The following is an 18,421-nucleotide window of genomic DNA, read 5'->3' on the forward strand; positions in this document are numbered from 1 at the left end:
TGAACTTTGCCAAAAAGTAAAGGTATCATACTGTATCTCCAAGTACATAGAGCAAATGCATCTTAGTACAGAGCTGAGGTATTCTCTTTCTTTTGGTGGAGCTTACAGCAGCTGCGGTAATCTAGGAGGATTTACTGATCCAGTTCTGCTGATTCATCGTGTTTATGCAATTTATTACCTAAAGATGGATATAAGGAGGACCAGCTATTCAGCCAAAACCCCAAGTCTGGGGCTACAGAGAGTCAGGATGAACGGTATTCTACGACCAGGGGCCAAGCTTTGTTGCAAAATTAAACTCTGTGATGAGAGTCACTATGAAGCCAAGAACGTCTTTTTTGACAGGTATGGATTAACCCCAGCACACCTAGAACAAATATATACAACTTTATTCAACACATACAGCAACTATTAAAATAATTTGAGTACCCTCAAAGCATCAGACGAACTTCTGTTTCTCTAGTACTGGAGAGGCTTGACAAAAATGCTCATTGCCATGAGCATTGCTGCAACCAAGGGGCTTGGTAAAACTGCTGTTGACTGGACATCGCTGCATGTAAGACCACCACTAAGCAAGAAGATTAATAAGAACTCTGGGAATATATCCCTTTCCTTGAACAAGCAGCACATGAGTTCTCAGACTGGCTGAAACCCCAAGGTTTCTCCTGTCCCTCCCCATGCCAAAGGGGACCCCAGCTCAGGAGCAAGGCACACTCCCTGACACCCTCACTCCAACCTCACCACTCTCTAAGACTGGAGCTGCTAAGGAAACCCACCCAAAAGGTCCCTACCCTAACACTTTCACAGAATCACAGAATGTGTCAGGTTGGAAGGGACCACGGTGGTCCAACCTCACTACTCAAGCAAGGCCATCCTAGACCACATTGCACAGGACTGTATAGAGACACTTTGAGGGAGACTCCGCAACCTCCCCGGGCAATTTGTTCCAGTGCACGGTCACTTTCCTCACACACAGCGTGGGGCCCGGGCGAAAAAGGCAAGGCAGACAGCACACAGGCTGGAAGGTGCGGGAGCGGCCCGAGGGGCGCCGCACGGCTCTGCCCGGCCGGTCGAGGGCAGCGCAGGGCCGTGACCCGCGGAGCCCCGGGGGCGGCCAGGAGGCGGCACCTCCCCGTCACCTGCGGCCCCGGCGGTGCAGCGGCACCACCCGCCCCTCCCGCGCGGGGCGCCCTGGGGCGGCGGGGCGCGGCCGGGCGGGCGCACGGGGGGCTCCACCCGGTCCCTTCAGGCGGCCTTGCGAGATCTCCCCGAGCGGGAGGGCGGCGGCTCGCGGCGCCCGGGCTGGAGGCGGCGGCGCGGCGGCCTCGCGCACCTGCTCACCTGTGCCCCGGCCGGCTGGGGGGGCCCGGCCCGGCCACTCCCCCGACGGGCTCGGCGCAGGCGCCCTAGCGGCTACCGCAGGCAGGGGGCGGCAACATGGCGGCGTGAGCGGCGGCGGGTTCGGCTCCACAACAACAGCGGCAGCGGCATCGCTCGCGCCGCCGTCCGCCCCGAGCGCCGCTCGCCCCCCCCGGGCCGCACCGCGCTCGGCGCCGCCCGCGTCCCCGGCCTCGCGGCGGGGAGGCGGCCCCGGCCGGGCAGCCCTCGGCTAACGGGGCATCGGCGCCCATAATAATCCCTCATTATAGCGGAGCGGGGGAGCGGCTCCTGGGACAGTGCCTGCGCCTCGGGCCGGCTCCCTGCGGCCCCGCCGGGTGCGACTGCGGTGGATGCGCGGCTCGGCCCGGCCGGGCGGGGAGGCGGCGGCGGCAGGTGCCGGTAACGGCGGGGGGTAAATGGCGAGCGAGAAGCCGGTGTCGGGGCCGGACCCGCAGCCCGCGGGACTCATCTCCGTCGGGGCCGGTGGTGGTGGAGGCGGCGGCGGAGGCGGCAGCGGCAGCAGCGTCGTGGCGATGGGGGAGCTGAGGGCGTCGGGCTCCGGGTCCGTGGTGCTCCCCGCGGGGATGATTAACCCGTCGGTGCCGATCCGCAATATCCGGATGAAATTCGCCGTTCTCATCGGACTCATCCAGGTTGGGGAGGTCAGCAACCGGGACATCGTGGAGACGGTGCTGAACCTGGTAAGCGGCCGGGCACCCCGCCGCGGTGACGCCCCGGCGGGCACCGGCCCGCGCAGCCCACCTCCGCCCGAGGCTGCTCCCGCTCCCCTCCGCCCCTGTGCCACCCGACAGGGACCTGCATCCTCCCAGCCCCCGTGTCCCTCCTACACGTACGGCCCTTCTCCAACCATCCTTCCTTCCCAAACTCCTCTTGTGCCTCTCTCTCCTCGTTAATGCCGCGACCTGCTCATCTCCTCGTCGTGCGTGTGACAGAAGCCCCCTCAGCGCTCCCTAAACTCCACGCAGGACCCTGCCTAGTACAGACAGGCCACTTCCCCTTCCCAGTGCCTCGTCCCGGCCGCCTCCTGCAGAATGTAGTGTGTGCAATTTACAGTGAGAAAAATAAGGAGATTAAGTAATTCGCAAATTCGTGTTATGGACACTGCCCTTTAACCTAGTAGCTTCCTCTTGGGAAGAAGAGTGGCATAAATGTAGTATCTGGTTTTAATTGAAAAACGTTAAAAAAACCCAGCCTGAGCTGGTATCTTTTCTAGGTGGCTGAAACATGTGAAGGGTTTAACCCTGTTAGATCAGAGCTAGTTGAGCATTTTATGTGGAGGAAAGGGGAGGAGGGAGATTTTTGCAAGGATTTAGTATGCTTTAATATCTGTAATAAAGAGTTAGTTGTATTGCAGTATTGTATTGGGTTGCCCATGTCTTAATAACCTGCCATGCTTTCCAAAACACATTCTTGTCTGCAAAGTAAGTGCTGTTGCTACTTTGGTCGAAGGTCTGTGTGTTGCAAAATACTATTGTACAGGGGTCAATAGCCGAAACAAGGAGAAAATGCTAAAATGTACCTCCTTAGTCAGCTGCTCACTTCATGGAGTGAAAGAGTTACTGCAGGACTGTATGACTTAATGTTTTTGCGCTACCTACACCAAAGCCTGAGGAATCCACAGAAGCCAAGCGAGTGCATCTAAAAATGAATCACTTTCAATTATGTGCAATTTGGTGCTGTTCCTGAATGCGAGATTTGCTGCAGCAAAGCTTTTGAAGCAGTTCAGTCAATGAAATACCCTCAAATTTTGCACATAGAATAGGATAGAAAAATGTCTGCTCAAAACTGAATGGCAATTAATTGAAACTGCCTTTGTTTCAAATGAGTTTAATGCTTCTAACCTCTAATCATTTTATACAAAGTCATGTAAAGAATATATTTTGTTTCAAACACTTTAAAAAGATGTATTCTTCTGTTTGACAGTTATTTGCATTTGACCTAGCACAGACTGAGTGGAAAAGCTGCAGCATGCAGGGAAGGACGTAATTTGGTCAGATCATTTTAATATTTATGGCTTATCTGAACACACAGGGTTAAAACTGATAGTTTTGTGAATATGTCAAAACAGTAATCTGGTATATTTCCCATTCCTCTCTACAAGCTGTTTGACAGCTTGAAATGTGACTTGTAAATTTTATTTTTGTTCTTTGTACAAGTGTGGTACAAGTCATCATAACTTCATTGGTTTATTACCCATTTCTTTAAAAGTAGCACTCAAAATAAGTGGATGACATGCAGTTATTTTATTAACTGGCTTTGTGTAGATCATGACGGATACAAAGATGTTTAATCCTTTTCTGGTTTTCTTTCTTCTTTCATTCTTACTGATATTTAAGCTCATTTTAATTCTGGTTGTTAGTGCACCAGCAACTGGATTAACATTGGCTTGTCTTTGGTGGAGAGGTTAAGAGTATGTTTTGATATCTGTGTGGAGGACATCCATTGCTTACATATAAGACAGACCTGCTAATTAGTTCCTGTTTCTGAAAACAATGTTTATATTTTAAAATAAACACAAGAGTGTTTAAACAGTTCTCTCAGCACTGGGAGACATATATGAATGTGAAACTGCTTGTGAGTCTGCTGCAGCAGCGATGCATCCTGGATCAGTCATTACTTAACAGATGGACTCTAATATACAACAGTCAGTATTCACAAAGCAGAGAGAGATTATATTGTGTCTGTAATTTTTTTTTTCTCAAGGCAGTAAATGTTTCAAAATTATTTTTTTATATTTTAAACTTAATTTACTCACATGTGAAACAAACAGGAGATATGGCAGATACAAACTAAAGCTGATGGCATATGCCTAAACTACTAAACATTGTCTGATTCTGTATTAAGGATTTCAGTAGCAACTTGAAATAAAGTGCAGTTTGCTATTTTAGCATTTTTCAGGGGGTGGCTGGGGGTAGAGAGAACTATTTAGTCTGGTATTTTTGTTGTTTTCTTTTCTTCAGTCTTTACCTGTACTACTCCTGAATGACTTTTGATGCAAGTGTGATACTGACTGAGCAGTGCTAAAGAGCTGATCTTGTTTTGATACATCAGTTGATCTGTTAAGTTTCTGAGAGAAATATAACCTATACTATGCCATATTGGGTTGCTATAAGCCTTTTGGTAATAGCTTTTTAGTATAAGAATTCTGCATAGCTGAGATGTTTTATTATCAGAGAGAATCATAAGTTAAAGATGGAGATACTTTTTAAATTTTATTATCTGAGATTATTGCTGTCTTTTGTGTAAAGCTTAAATAAGTCTGTTCATTCTTCCTGAATCTGTGTGGAAGCAGCATTAAATGTCCGAGACAAAACTTTGATTTGCTGTGCCCTTGTCATGGAGGTCGTCACTCTTCTTTCCTGTTAAATTGTGCTTTTTGGGTTTCTCTTGAAGAGTTTCTATCTTTGAATGTTTGTTTTGGTGGCCACACACTGTGATCTCTATTACTGCATTTGGACTTAATCATGTAGTGCCTTCTGATAATGATAGACATAGTGATTTATTGTATCTATGAGGTGAGGAAGTGTATTTTTTGCAGTGCTGAAAATCTTTCTGGTCTAATATCTTGTTGGATTTTCAGCTTTTCCAAATTTTAACAGTGCACTTTCAGCTCAGACAGTATTTGTTCTTTGGCATGCCTTCATTGTTGTGAGATTGGTTGTTTCTCTTGGTACTTTACTTAGTGTTTCCTCAGAACTTGCTGTGTACAAAGTTCTGTTAAACTGGTGAACTTGTTTAATGGAGTATCACTTTGTAGAATATCTAGTATTACTTGTGTTATTTTTCATTGTTTAACATTATAGCGAAAGACATAATGAAGAGAGGGTTCAACCTTTTGTATGCCAATGCCTATGAAGGACTCAGTTATCCTTAGAAAGACCTGCTGGTGTTAGTACTGTGAAGGTCAGAAGATCTTAAGAATCTATGAGCTGAATGCTTTTTTAGAATGATTTTGTAGAATATTGTATTCTTTTTACATTTCTGCCTCGCTGTATCACATGCATTCTCCTGTGATGGTGCTTATTTTGGTTTTGGTCCGTGGGTTTAATATGAATTCCCAGGCTCAGCATGCTCTCTCTGAGATGTGTGTTCACTGACCCTTGTGTACTGCAAAGCACCAAACTGGAAAGGGCTTTCCTTAAAAACAGTGTAATCCTCTAATTGCTCTGAGGGATTTCTCTTTGGGGTATTTTGACACCAGTTCTGTGCTTCCATTGATGAGGAGACCTTTCCCCTTTGAACAGCTCTATTAGTTTTCTTAGGGTGCTGTCAAGGATGTTGTTATTGCATGGTAGATGTGCTTGTTGCCGTTAGACTGATGTTTAAAATAAAATTCTACCCCATGTGCTCCAGAAAATGTGATATTAAAGTGGAAGTGGGTCAGTCTATCTGTATTCTACTTCATCTACTTTTGTTTATCTGATTTCCTAGTGCAGAGTTCCTACACATGATTTTAATATGTTTTCTTGAATACACCTTGACTGGTCTTTCCTTCCATTATTTTACTGACTTGCTTTCTCAATTCTTTGCTTTTCCAGTATTTTGGTGGTCTTGGGAATTTTTTCTTCTGTGTATGTTTTAACTGACTCTTGTTTGGCCATCTTTGATCAAACACAACTATGTGAGTTGCATTGTTTCTTAGCTTTTAGGAACCTTTCTCTGTTCCAGTTTGAATTTCCTAGCATTTTTAATTTTGGGGTTTGTAGTGCTGATTCTGTGGCAGTGCACAATAAGCAAGGTGAACAGGAAGCTGAATGATACTAAAAAGTTGTGACTGGTGCTGAAACATGCTGCTCATTTTGCCTGGGCGTCTTGAACAGATGATGTGATGCAGATTTGAACAGATTTCAGTCTGATACAGGTGTAGCTGACCAGGGTTCTCCTTGTGCAATCTGGAAAGCTTTTATGTATGTTTTGTCAGGCTAGAGAGTGCTTGTACGAAGTAGGTCAAACACCAGGCTTAGTTCAAAAAGTCTTTTTCTGTTCTTGTTGACTGCAGCCCACGCTTCTGCCTAGCTCTTCTCGTTTTCTTGGCTGTTCCATCCTACTTCAGTGTTAGTCACCCATCACAAGAGGTAAGCCATTTTTTAGTGCTCTGTCACATTGTCTACTCGTAGGAGTGGCGTTTGCAGCTTCAGAGCAAATGGGTTGAATTATGTGAGAGATCTACAGGCTTTCTGTAGTACTGGGCATAAGGAAAAATGTAAAGGGAGGCCTGTGGAAGAAAGATGGTTTTTATTTTTTTTTCCTTTGGTACTTCTTTTTTTCAGAGGTTGGTTGAGGGTCTTCTTAAGCTGTAGTTGACTTTGGTATTCGAGTTCTTTGAATCCATTTACAGTTTGGTTGCTGCACTGTCCCATAGCACAGTTCTACTTTTATGTGGGGAGGAAGAAACACTTTTGTTCATTGGATGCAGTTGTAGTCTGAGAAAGCGTGGGCCTCCTGAGCTGTAGCCTCCATCATATGACTTCTGTTTTTCTTGTGGAACTAGCTTTGCAGGCTTGAGAATCTTACTGCATTTTCTTGGTGAAAGCCTTCTCATTTTGAGTATAATTCTCTGCTGGTAGATGGTACTAATCAAAAAAGTGGAGTTTGGGGAATCTTTGAAGTTGGGATCTTTTGGGGGTTTTGTTTGTTTGCTTTTTGTTTAGGTAATACTTAACTGAAGGTGGCAGTCCTTGTCCAAGTTACTGTCTGTCCCACTGGTCCTTTGGTCCCTGCTCGTCTATCCAGCTAATCTGTGTTTGGACATTACTGTACAAGCTACCAGAGCCAGATGAAAAGAGAGTATCTAATGTGAGAGTTTGTCATAACATTCCATGGGCAGCTACTTTAGAATACCATAGCTGTTGTCATCATTTAATGCTTCTGTGGAAAACTTAGTTTTGGTTACAGAAAATCCTTGGATGACTGAATGTTCATTTAATTATTTTAGTATAACTGATTTTTTGGGGGCTTTTCAATCTAATCTTTGGCAATAAGTGCTTATGGCTGAGAAGCTTTTTCAATCCTTGTATCAGTCGTAAAGCACTAATGGTATCTCAGCAGGTGGCTTGGAATCTGCTGGAGTTCTGTTATGAGGAGTTGATACATTCCTATAGGCGATAACTTTTAAAAATCTGTCTTGTTGAGCATGTAACTGAGTGTTCCTTAATGCTTAACTCTGAATAGCTATTTTCTTCTTAGCTTTACATCTTACTTAACTTTACTTCTCACTTGTCTTTACAGGATTCAGTTCATGGATTATAAGGGAGGTGAATACTTAGAGGTTTTTTTATTTTTGTCACACTGAAGTAATAAAGTTGTGAGACTGGTATTGAAAAAACCCCTGCAATCCACCACCTTTCCCCCTAGTCCCTCCTGAGACCCTACCTGTACCCTAACCTGCTGTTAGCACCTTTCTCTATCAGGATGCTATTTTTACAAAACTGTGACCTGATGCCCCATTTAAGCCATGTGTTTTACAAGACTAAGTGTTTAGCTGTGTACTGGGTTATACACTAACCTTTCTCTCTACGCTCCTTATTTCTCCCCTCCCTACTTTCAGATGAGTACTCATAGGGGTAGAACTTGGGGCCATGGCTCATAACATTGATGAGGCTGAGGTCTAAGAGGCTGTGGTGCAGTTTTTTCTTTCATGTTAGTGCTTTTCAATGTCTTCACTCATACATCTTAAATATATGAATAACTGTCTATATTGCATCCTTAAAAAAACCCAACCAAAAACTAACACTTGAAACCTGCATAATCGTCTCTGAATTCCTACCGAAGTGTTTGTTCCCGTTTTGCACTGTTTTGAATTTAGTCAAAGTGAAATGAAATCTGTGATTGGGTTAGTACCAAAACTGAATCTTTTCTGATAAATGCTGTGCACCGTATTAACAGAATGTTAACTTAATAAGCTGTCTAAGCTATTTTGAGTCAACCTCTTAGTCTTACCTGTTCATTACTTGGTTCTGCACCTTTTCCATTTTTTATTTTAGCCTGTCTCAGTAAATCTATTTCAGATTAATTTGTGTTGCTCTTCCATTAGTGTATGGTGTTTTACTGTACTTTACACAGAACAGTATCATTGTAGCTACCTCATTATATATTCAATGTGCCTGGTGGCCAGAGGGTCACTGTAGTAGTGTGTGTTCATGCTGATGAAGTTCCATTTATTTTTTAGTGAAATTTGATCATTCATTACCATTTGTTTTTATGGGAATACCCATTGTAGAGTTTTACTAATTCTTGCATGGACAGAACCTTTAAGCTTTCTTCAAGTCTGAATCAAATTTAGAACTTGCTTTTATAATCAGAGGCAGCAGATCTTTTGAAACATCAGTTTTGAATTTGATGACCTACCTTCCACATCTGTCTTGCAAGAGCTTGGCATAGATGTACTGTAATGATACAGTATCCAATATATGGTCATCAACATGAAGATAATGAACAATTAAAAAATATTTTATTTGTGGAGAGTCACATATTACTTCCTTAATGATAGAAACATCCACTTCAACTATAGGATTGAGATGGATTTCAGCTGTTTGAACTGTAATTTCCTAACTTCCAATTTAAGAGGATTGTTAATGACATTAATATCTAAGAGAAAGATTACCTTTTGTTTCCAGTAGAGAAGCACCTTGACGTCTGATGAACCTACTGATTGTCTGCTAAAATTGCATTCCAGTAATTTTTACAGTTTAGCTTTTTTTGTACTTTTGACATAGATGGAAAATATTAACCTTTGGTAAATAAGTAAGTAGTGGTGTTACTGAGGTTTATACCAGCAATGTCAATTTATTTATTTTAACACAACCCTGTAATGTGACTACACTGCTTCCCTTTAAAATTGGGTTGCATCACTGAAATCCTTCCAACATGACAATTCACTGAAAGCTTGTACAAATGCGAGTACTGCTAATGCTGTTCAACAGCTTACAAATGCTTGGCATCTGTCTTTGCAAAATGATGTTTCTTTCACTGCCCTTTTGTTTAAGAGTTGAAAGCCTTCTTTAACTATGCAGAATAAGTATTAAGTTTTGGAATTAGCTGAAAGTGAGATAGGGCAAAATATTCGCTAACAAGTGAAGTTGTTATTCATATCATGCTTTTTGTTACCTCATGGCTTTTGTAGTACTGGGACAGTGTAGACAGGAGGATGGAAATACTCATTCTTTCAGCAGATTCTTCAAAACCAATGAGGCATTGTAATCAGTTTTATGTGATCTCACTTCTTTTTTTTGCTTTTTAAGTCTTCATATTCTGTGATAAATACTAAATTACATGAAATTTTCCAACTTTTATTGAATTTTGATTGCCTGCTTTAAGAGTCACTGTAGCAGGTTTGAGATTTTTAAGTTTTGTTTCATAAAAAGAAAATAGTTTGAATATTTACAAACACAAACATGAATTTGAAAACCTATCCTTTGATGAGAAAGAATCCCATACAAACCTGTTGCAACAGACCCTTACTACAGTTACAGAAAACAATAAAATATGCTTTCATTAAATATAGAATAGTAGCCATGAAATACACACTCAAGCTAGAAATGAACCAACTGAAGCCAAGCTGTTTTGTATTCTCATGCCTGAGCAGTCAGAGTTTTTTTCAGCAATATTTAATGTAGCTCACTGCATAAAAAAATATTTCTTGATTTAATTGGGAGCAAAAAATCTTCCTATGTCACTGTTAAAGTTAAAAACCTCTAATTAAAAAAAAAAAAAAGGGGGAAAAGAGATTTGAAATCAGGGGTGCATTCCTGCTTAAAGTCGAATGTATGTTTCTATAGCTGGCAGAACAGGAAAGCTGCCTGCTCCTTCCAATAGGACACACACGTCAGAATGGACCTACAGAGCTATATCAGCTCCAGTTGCATAGGATCTTCATAATGGGAGCAAACATCAACTAGCAGATACGAGAATGCAGGGAGAATGAGCCTCCCAGGGGTCTGGAGAATGGACTTGGGGATTCAGCATCTTTGCTAAAGGACATTAACTGCATCTGTTTAATTGCAGGAATTGGAATGTTGAGAGAATGGGTAAAGAGTTTTTGCCTGAAAAGAGAAGAAAGCCTGTTTTATAGGAAAAAAATCAGCTTCATCCATCTTCAAAAAATAATTTTTATGTCAATAATGAACTTTAATGAGGGGCCTCTGAAAGCTGCATTTTTAGCTATGTTAAGTTATGGAATAAGGAAGGAGGTAAAGAACCTTACTAAGTTGTGTGTTATACTTTCAAAGCTGGTGGCTTTTGCTGTTTTCCTTTGAGGTTGAGAGTTCCAATGAGTGCTCGGCACCCCCTCTTTTCCTGCTGTTGTTCCAGCAAAATGAATTACCTGTTTTTCTAAATGGCAAGGTGTGTGCAGTATTTATGAGTCATATCTCTGATGGCTTCTTGGCTGTTAATAATTATCTACTGAATGGCTGAAACTTACGGAAACATTGGAGTAAGACTGCCTTGGATTGAATAAGGTCTTCCAAGCAATATGCTCAGGAGATGGGAGCTATTTCATTCTTCTGTTTCCCCTCAAGAGACTTGTGGAGCCCTTGCCTCGTGTTTTAGTTTCTGGGGTTCCAAAAATCTTTGCTACTGCTGCTTCTGTATCTTCAGCTATGGCATATATATCTTCAGAGCACCTGTAGAAGTCTGGTTTTTGTTTGTTTTGTTTTATGTAGCTTATTAGGTGATTTGAAAGACTTTTTTATCTGCTCTTGTTTCTCATGGAAATGTTGCAGTAACAATTGCATCTTTTGATACCTTAGAGAGCACTGCGTGAATGCAGAAATAGACTTACAAGAAGACCTTGTTGGAGTTGAGTCTACTATCCAAGGCTGAAGTGAATTGAGTCCATCTGAAAAGAAACTTTGTCATACTATCCTGGGCTCTTACACACCATTGAGAAGAGTCTGGCTCCCTGGTGCCTACTCCCTGCCCACCTTACCCCCCGCTACAAATGCACATTTATAAGATCTCTTCAAACCTTCTCTTCTTAAGGCTGAATAATCCCAGCTCCCTTCAGCCTTTCTTTGTATGTCAGATGTTCCAATTCCTTAATCATTCACACATTTATTATATATCTTTATTCTCCTCGTGCAGATGACAAAAAGTGGGAGGTGGGGTCTCAGAAGCCTTTTAATTATAGCAATCCTCTTCCTCATCTCACAGTATGAACTGCAATATCTACCACAAATAATCCAATGTAGCAATACTTAACTCAGCAAAGGACAATTTGCACCACATGCAGCCAAGAAAAAAACAGACCTTGGTGAGCCACAGCAGTGAGCATTTGCTTTTCATCTGTTGCGCCTGCTTGTTAATAGATAGTCTTGGGTGAAACACAAACCAAGACTGTCTGTCAGTTCTGCAAATCACCATTATGGTTGTGTGTAAGCTTTATTTCTTGGATTTCAGAAATATAAAATGTAGCTACATTTGATATTTTGCTGAGAAAGTACAAAGTTAATGGCATAATACTGAGTTAATGAAACTTTGTGGCTCCTTACATATACTATAAATACTACCTTATTCAACAAATTCGTGTGAAATGAAATTAAACTAGAAGAGCTGTTAGCATAGTTTTCAAAGCTGTAGATGCTTGATATTAGTAGGAAAAATAAACATATAAAATTCAGTATAGAGCCAAGGTTGTTGAAATTCTGTATTGGGTTTGTCAAAAATAATAAATTCATTTCTTTATAGTCTCATATTTATAGATTAAATATTCAATAGCACTTTATGTGCATATAACTGTAAGCAACTTAGAAACTGTAATATATGAAACAGATGATTGTGTAACAAAATTTTTATAGTTCATGTTTCGTGAACAGAAAAGCATTTATTCAAAGTAACTTATACTATACAGTAATAAACACATTGTAACTAGAACAATGTGTAGGCTTAGTTGCTGGGAGGTAATCAGTCTTTCACAGTTGATACAGTACAGTATTTGACATTTTAAATATAGTGCTCGCTGAATAGGAGCTGATACAGTCTTTAAAATGGATGGTTCTTCAGTGAAGTTGATAATTACAGGTATTTTCTAAAATCCAAAAGCAGGTTATTCCCAGTGCTCACAGTTGTGATAATTTCCCTTATTAGTATAAGGGTTTTTTTATACTTTCAAGGCCAGTTTGGATGGGGCTTTGAGCAACCTGGTCTAGTGGAAGGTGTTCCTGCCTGTAGTAGGGGGATTAGAATTAGATGATCTTCAAGGTCTCTTCAAATCCAAGCTGTTCTATGGTGATTCTATAACAAGGGAAAACGAACTATAGTAAAATAGTATGTGTTTGTTTGCAGTTTTATTTCCTTAATAGAGTGTGATTAAATTATATTTAAGAACAAATTTGGATACACTCACTTATTTGCTTGTCTTGTCTCAGATAAAAAAGTAGTTTTCGAGTCTGTAATCCATTTTGTCACGTGAAGCTGTAGTTTAACTTTCCCTTTTTCAGAAACCCAACAACTCAAACTAATGCAAACATGTTTCTAATGTATTTAGAGCCTGTAGTGTACCTAAGCACAATCAAGAAGGATGGGAAAGGGGGGAAGCAGAAGTTTCAGCTGAGTGAGGCTGATAATTTTTAAGCTGTTGAAGCTGATGTTTTTCCAGCTGAGTCTTTTTTTTTTTTTGACAGTATCAGAAATGTATCAGAATTACCCAAATTGTTAATTGTGTAGATGAAGTTTAGCTGTTGAGAAATGGTACCATTGAAAGGAAGCTTTACATTAAAAAATAAAAACCTAACAGCATGAGTGGAAAATCCTATGTACAACAGGTTATCTTCTTTCAGTGATGCAGTATCCACCTAGATTTACAGAGACCTTGAAATGACTTGTTACATGATGTTTTATTAATTTTTGAGGTGTCTGAGGGAATTATCACCATCTGTTAATGCCAGAGTCTAAGCCGACATGGGTTTCAAAGTGCTTTGTGTTGAAATTTTTTAAGTAAGACCTCATTCTCTTAGAACTAAATGCAGTTAAGAGGTTTCAGAGTGTAAATAGACAATACCTTTTATAGTCCAGAGTTAAGCTCTTGGATCATTTGTCGTAGCTTTGGTTTATGGTCCTAGCCTGTCCTCTGAAGTTAGGAATGGCTGCAAGTACTTGTAATGGAGCTTTCCTCATGGCAGGAGTTAGGACATAACTGGCTTTTCAACTTGATTTACATCAGCAGAGCTCTGTTTTAGCCAGAAATTACTGCACTCTGAAAAGAAAGCAGCACATACAATGTATTTTATCCTGGCCGAGATCAATCCTGAATGTGTCTTGTACCAAAAAATCTGGTATTATCCAGAAGTGCAGAAAAAAACCAGTTGAAGTCTAGAAGTGTCATTACAATCTAAATCCTTTCTGGAGGTCAGAGAAATCTTGGGAGCACCTTGTTTAAATTATTACTTCAAAACTCCTCTCTCATATGCTCCTTGTGGAGTTATAGTAGATTTTAGGCCTTCCTTAGTAAGAAGCTGATGAAGCCACGTGAACATTTTTGAGCATGAGCATTGGGTTGTTTTTGCTTAAGCAGTACATCTGAACTCGCTGTGTATGTTTGTTGCATTAGTTTTTGAAAAATCATGGGTTTAAAAATTCTCTTACGTATACATTCTGTAGAGCATGAATGGTTGAGGACATCACATACTTCATAGTACAAGCAGGACATGGCACAGCTGCAGCTGACAGTACAGCCAACATGAATTTTGATTTAAAATTCCTTTAAGAAATCCTGAAGATTGCCCGGGAGATAGGGAGATTTGCGGTCTAAAAGCAATCCTAACTTCAGAAGAACTCTTTGGCATTTCTATTTATTTAGAAAATGGAAATCCAACTAAATAGTCTATACTTAGTGTAGCAAAATGAGATCTTTAAAACACTATAATGAAAGGCTACTCGAGCATTATTAAAAATTAATACAGCCAAGAGAATTATTGAGAAAAGTAGCATTTAGCAGTAATTGTTAATACATTTTGGTACTGCTATATGGTAAGTAGCTTCCAGCTCCATAGTCTGTGTTCTGTTTCCCCTGTAATATTTCATTATTTTTCAATGGTCTTTTTCTTCTCATATATTTTTAAGTTAAGAATAATCATTCCAGATCAATAGGTTTGTACTGTGACTGAAAACAAAGACTTGCCTGAAGTCTTTTATTGTATAAGCATCAAAATTAGCTGTAGAAGGAAAATACTTTAAGTAATAAAACTGATCTTTGGGGAGTAGAATGTCAAATTAAAAATATATTATGATGCTTCATGGGGATAGTGTCTGGGATAATGCTCAGTTTTTGAAGGTGTGGGGTTTGGGGATTGGAGTGGTATAATCGTGGTCTCAGAGGATGTAGTGAGTTTATGTGTTCAGGCTTTGGTAGTGGGGGGGCTACAGAGATGGTTTCTGTGAGAACCTTCGAGAAGCTTCTCCTATGTCTGATAGAGCTGGTGCCAGCCAGCTCCAAGACAGACCCACTGCTGGCCATCAGTGATGGTGGCAGTGACTGTGGGCAACAGATTTAAGTTACTGCAGAGCAGCAATTGCAGCTGGAGAGAGGAGTGAGAATATGTGAGCGGAACAGCCCAGTACACAGCAAGGTCAGTGAAAGAAGAGAGAGGAAATGCTCTAGGTGCTGGAGCAGAGATTCCCTTGCAGCCTGTGGTGCAGACCATGGTGTGGCAGCTGTTCCTCTGCAGCCCATAGAGGTCCATGAGGGAGCAGAGATCGACCTGCAGCCTGTGGAGATCCAGGAAGCAGAGAGATGCCTAAAGGAGGCAGTGGCCCCATGGAAAGCCTGTGTTGGAGCAGGTTTTCTGGCATGACTTGTGAACTCATGGAGGACCTGTGCTGCAGCAGTCTATTCCTGAAGGACTGCACCCCGTGGAAGGGACCCATGCTGGAGCAATTTTTGTAAGAACTGTAGCTTGTAGAAGGGACCCATGTTGGAGAAGATCATGGAGGAATGTGTCCCATGGGAGGGACACTATGCTGGAGCATGGGAGCATAACAAGGAGGAAGAAGTGATGGAGACAATGTGAAATGGACAAATGACAGCCCCCATTCCTTGTGCCTCTTCATTATTTGGGGGAAGGAGGGAGAAAATTTGCGAGTGAAGTTGAGCTTGGAAAAAAGGGAGAGGGATGGAGGGACAGTGTTTTAAGGTTTTATTTTATTTATAATTTTCTTACTCATGATTTTTAATAAATTTGTTTTCTCAAGTCATGCCTGTTTTTCCCATGATAGTAATTGCTGAGTGATCTCTTCTCTGTTCTGGCTCTTATCTTGACCCGTGAGACTTTTGTTGTGTTTTTTTCCCCACGTCCAGCCAGGGAGGGCAGTGATAGAGTGCCTTGGTGGGCACCAGGTATGAGGAGCTACACATGTAGCTTAAATACTTTCATTTGTAGTTGTAAACAGAATTAGAATTCTGTGCAGGGATTGATCGTTATACACTACTATTAATTTGTCTGTATTTTGACAAACAGCTACTTTTCAGCTTTTGAATTGTGGACTTTCTTAATTGCAACTGGTGTTTGCAGTGGTGAGGTATAATTAAAAAAGGTGATTGATACTTTTGAGTGATGAATAACATGTAGCTATGCATAGTGGCAGTGCTAGGTGCATTGCCATTTGTGGTACCCCGATAGATTCTGACTAGTTATGAGAACAGGCGGTGGCACACAGCTCTTCAGTAACTCCACTGCTACCTCTGGAAAGTCTTGTTTGACAGAGAGGAATCAGCTTCTTTTCTTATGCAGGTTGCTAATGTCTCTCTTCATACATGTGAAGCTATTCGGGGACTTCTTGGAGGACAGTGATACCAGTAAACAGTTTGTATTAAATTTTTTGTGTTATTGATTCCACATTCCACTCCATGTGATGTGGATGAAAGTGCTTACATTTGATGCTCTATAGCTTTTATTTATGCATCTTGGGATTATTTCCTATTAACTAGCACCCCTATTATGACACATCTGCTGGAAATGCAAGCCCAGCTTTCACATGGAAGGCTCAGAACTTGCGGTTTGTAGGATTTGTATCCTATAGCTACATTGTGCTTTTAAAGCCTCTAGCTGAACAGAAAGAAGACTGTATCTGTTCTTATTGTGACAAGTTCATAATGGGTGACATGTTTTACCCTGGCTTGTAATACTACAATTAAGTGTGTTAAAGAGGAAATTAAATGTTTTCAAGTCTTACCAGACAGTTACTGCTGTTTAAAACTCTGTTTTTAGAAAACTGTCATTTATTTGTTTTGTTGGTAAACTGGTAAGCTACAATTTAAATTTAACAAACAAATGGACGGGAATTTTGTAAGTTTGTTAGTTCGGGATATATTCAAAATGCACCCAACTAATTTTAAAGTTAAGCATTACACTGCCATGGCGCAGTACTAGGGGATCTGTATTTTAAAGAGGAAGGCTGGAAGTTTTTTTCTTTTTTCATGGAAGAAAAGCTCAGGGTCATGTTTGAATGCCTTCCTTCTTATCACTGTCAAATAGTATTTTCTGTTTTGGTTCACTGCCAGAGTCTAGTATATATGTGTGTGTTCTACCCGGAAACATTTGATTGCCTTTATCTGTATTTGGTAGTTATACCATGGATGCTTACATGAGATTTTCTTTGTGTAGGTGAGATTAACACTGTTTAATTTTGTGTGCTTTTAAAATTGCAGAGACATTCCTTTTTCCTTGTACAGGACCAGTTAAGACTTTCACAGATGTCTGGCACGTTTAATTGCAAACTACCATTTAACTGCACACACATTGTTTAGTTGGATCGTATTTTCTATGTTAAAAATTCATGGCAAGAAAATGGATTGTCTAGTGAGCATCAGTAAATTATAAATGTAAATATAAGTATTTGGAGGCACTTCTATGGTATGAAAACAGTATTAATGTAGATGTTGTTAAGCAGTTTTGAATCACAGGAGTCTGAAGTCTTAAGAGATGAACTGTGACCATTGGTTAAAAGGATAAAAAAAATAGTCTTGGATCAATTACAAAATGTTAAATCACGACTCAGAACAATTTAAAATGGAAGACCTCTTATTATTGGTGGTCAGAACTGAGGAGGCATGTATTCAGCTGTAGGCTCTGAGGGAGGGCATGATGGAACACGTGCAGATCTAAAAATTTAGTACCTTTCAAATACTGTGGTTTTATTTTGGTTTTTTGTTCACATACTTAAAAATATTTGGATTTACTTTCAAAAATGTGAAGAGGTTGCTTGTTTTTAAAAAATGTGGCATTATTTGATTTCTTGTTCTCAACAAGTGGTTCTTCTTGGTTGGCTGCGTTGGTGACACATTACTTAGAGGTGAAGAAAATTTGCTCCTTTGAGAGGAAAAGGCTCTATAGAACTGCTTACAGTCAAAAGCAACTAAAGTTACATATCTGTCCTAAATAAGATAAAACTGTATTAAAAAAGGGACATACCTGTTTAGTGAGGCACTGTTAGTTGTTCTAGACATTTACTAGCCAGTGATTTCTTTATCATTGTTCACCCTAGTTGGACTTTACTTTCTTCAGAATGGAAATTTGAAATAACTCACTTTTTAAGTACTTTCCCATCTTCACTGTTTAATAAGGTAGCATTTTTAAAGTCTCCTTTGATCTTCATAGTAATGTTTGGTATAATCCTTGTTATAAGTATTTCAAACAGTGGTTTATGGCTTTGCTTTCAAATTAAGTAAAAATTGAATTTTCATGAAAAACAAGTATTGATGCTTTTCAATGACTCTTTGTGGAATATGGGGTAGATATTATTATTCAGAGGAAAGAGAAACTAAGGTATCCGATGCAAGCTTTCCAGTCTTTTTTTTTTGTCTTTGGAGGCCCATTCAGTTCAGTTTCCATAGATTCACTATTACAGTTTAGCAGTAGTTAAAATGATTTTTATTTTTTTTCAAAATTCTAATTTTAAATCATTCTTCAGAGTCAGTATCATTGCTTATTGAATGAAAGTAGGAGGAGAGAGCAGTGCTTGTGACCCTTTGTAGGACTATGTGGGGAATTGTGTTATTGTTGTTTCAGTCACTTAAGCCTATTAGCTA

General features: G+C 40.5%; 1 protein-coding gene across 8 annotated transcripts in view; it reads left to right on the forward strand.

Moving 5' to 3' along the window:
• Window positions 1-1,555: 1,555 nt before the first annotated feature.
• NBEA (neurobeachin) overlaps window positions 1,556-18,421 on the forward strand; it is a 467,825-nt gene continuing 450,959 nt past the window's right edge. For 5 of the 8 annotated variants that reach the window (XM_032099584.1, XM_032099587.1, XM_032099590.1 and 2 more), the window contains exon 1: window positions 1,562-2,078. In XM_032099584.1, coding sequence (XP_031955475.1) covers window positions 1,794-2,078 — 285 coding nt within the window. In that variant the 5' untranslated portion in view covers window positions 1,562-1,793. Of the gene's footprint in view, window positions 2,079-18,421 lie in introns of all 8 variants that reach the window. The other 3 variants (XM_032099586.1, XM_032099589.1, XM_032099592.1) reach the window with 2 other exon arrangements.

This window comes from Corvus moneduloides, chromosome 2 (assembly GCF_009650955.1).
Source record: "Corvus moneduloides isolate bCorMon1 chromosome 2, bCorMon1.pri, whole genome shotgun sequence".
Classification (NCBI taxonomy): domain Eukaryota; kingdom Metazoa; phylum Chordata; class Aves; order Passeriformes; family Corvidae; genus Corvus; species Corvus moneduloides.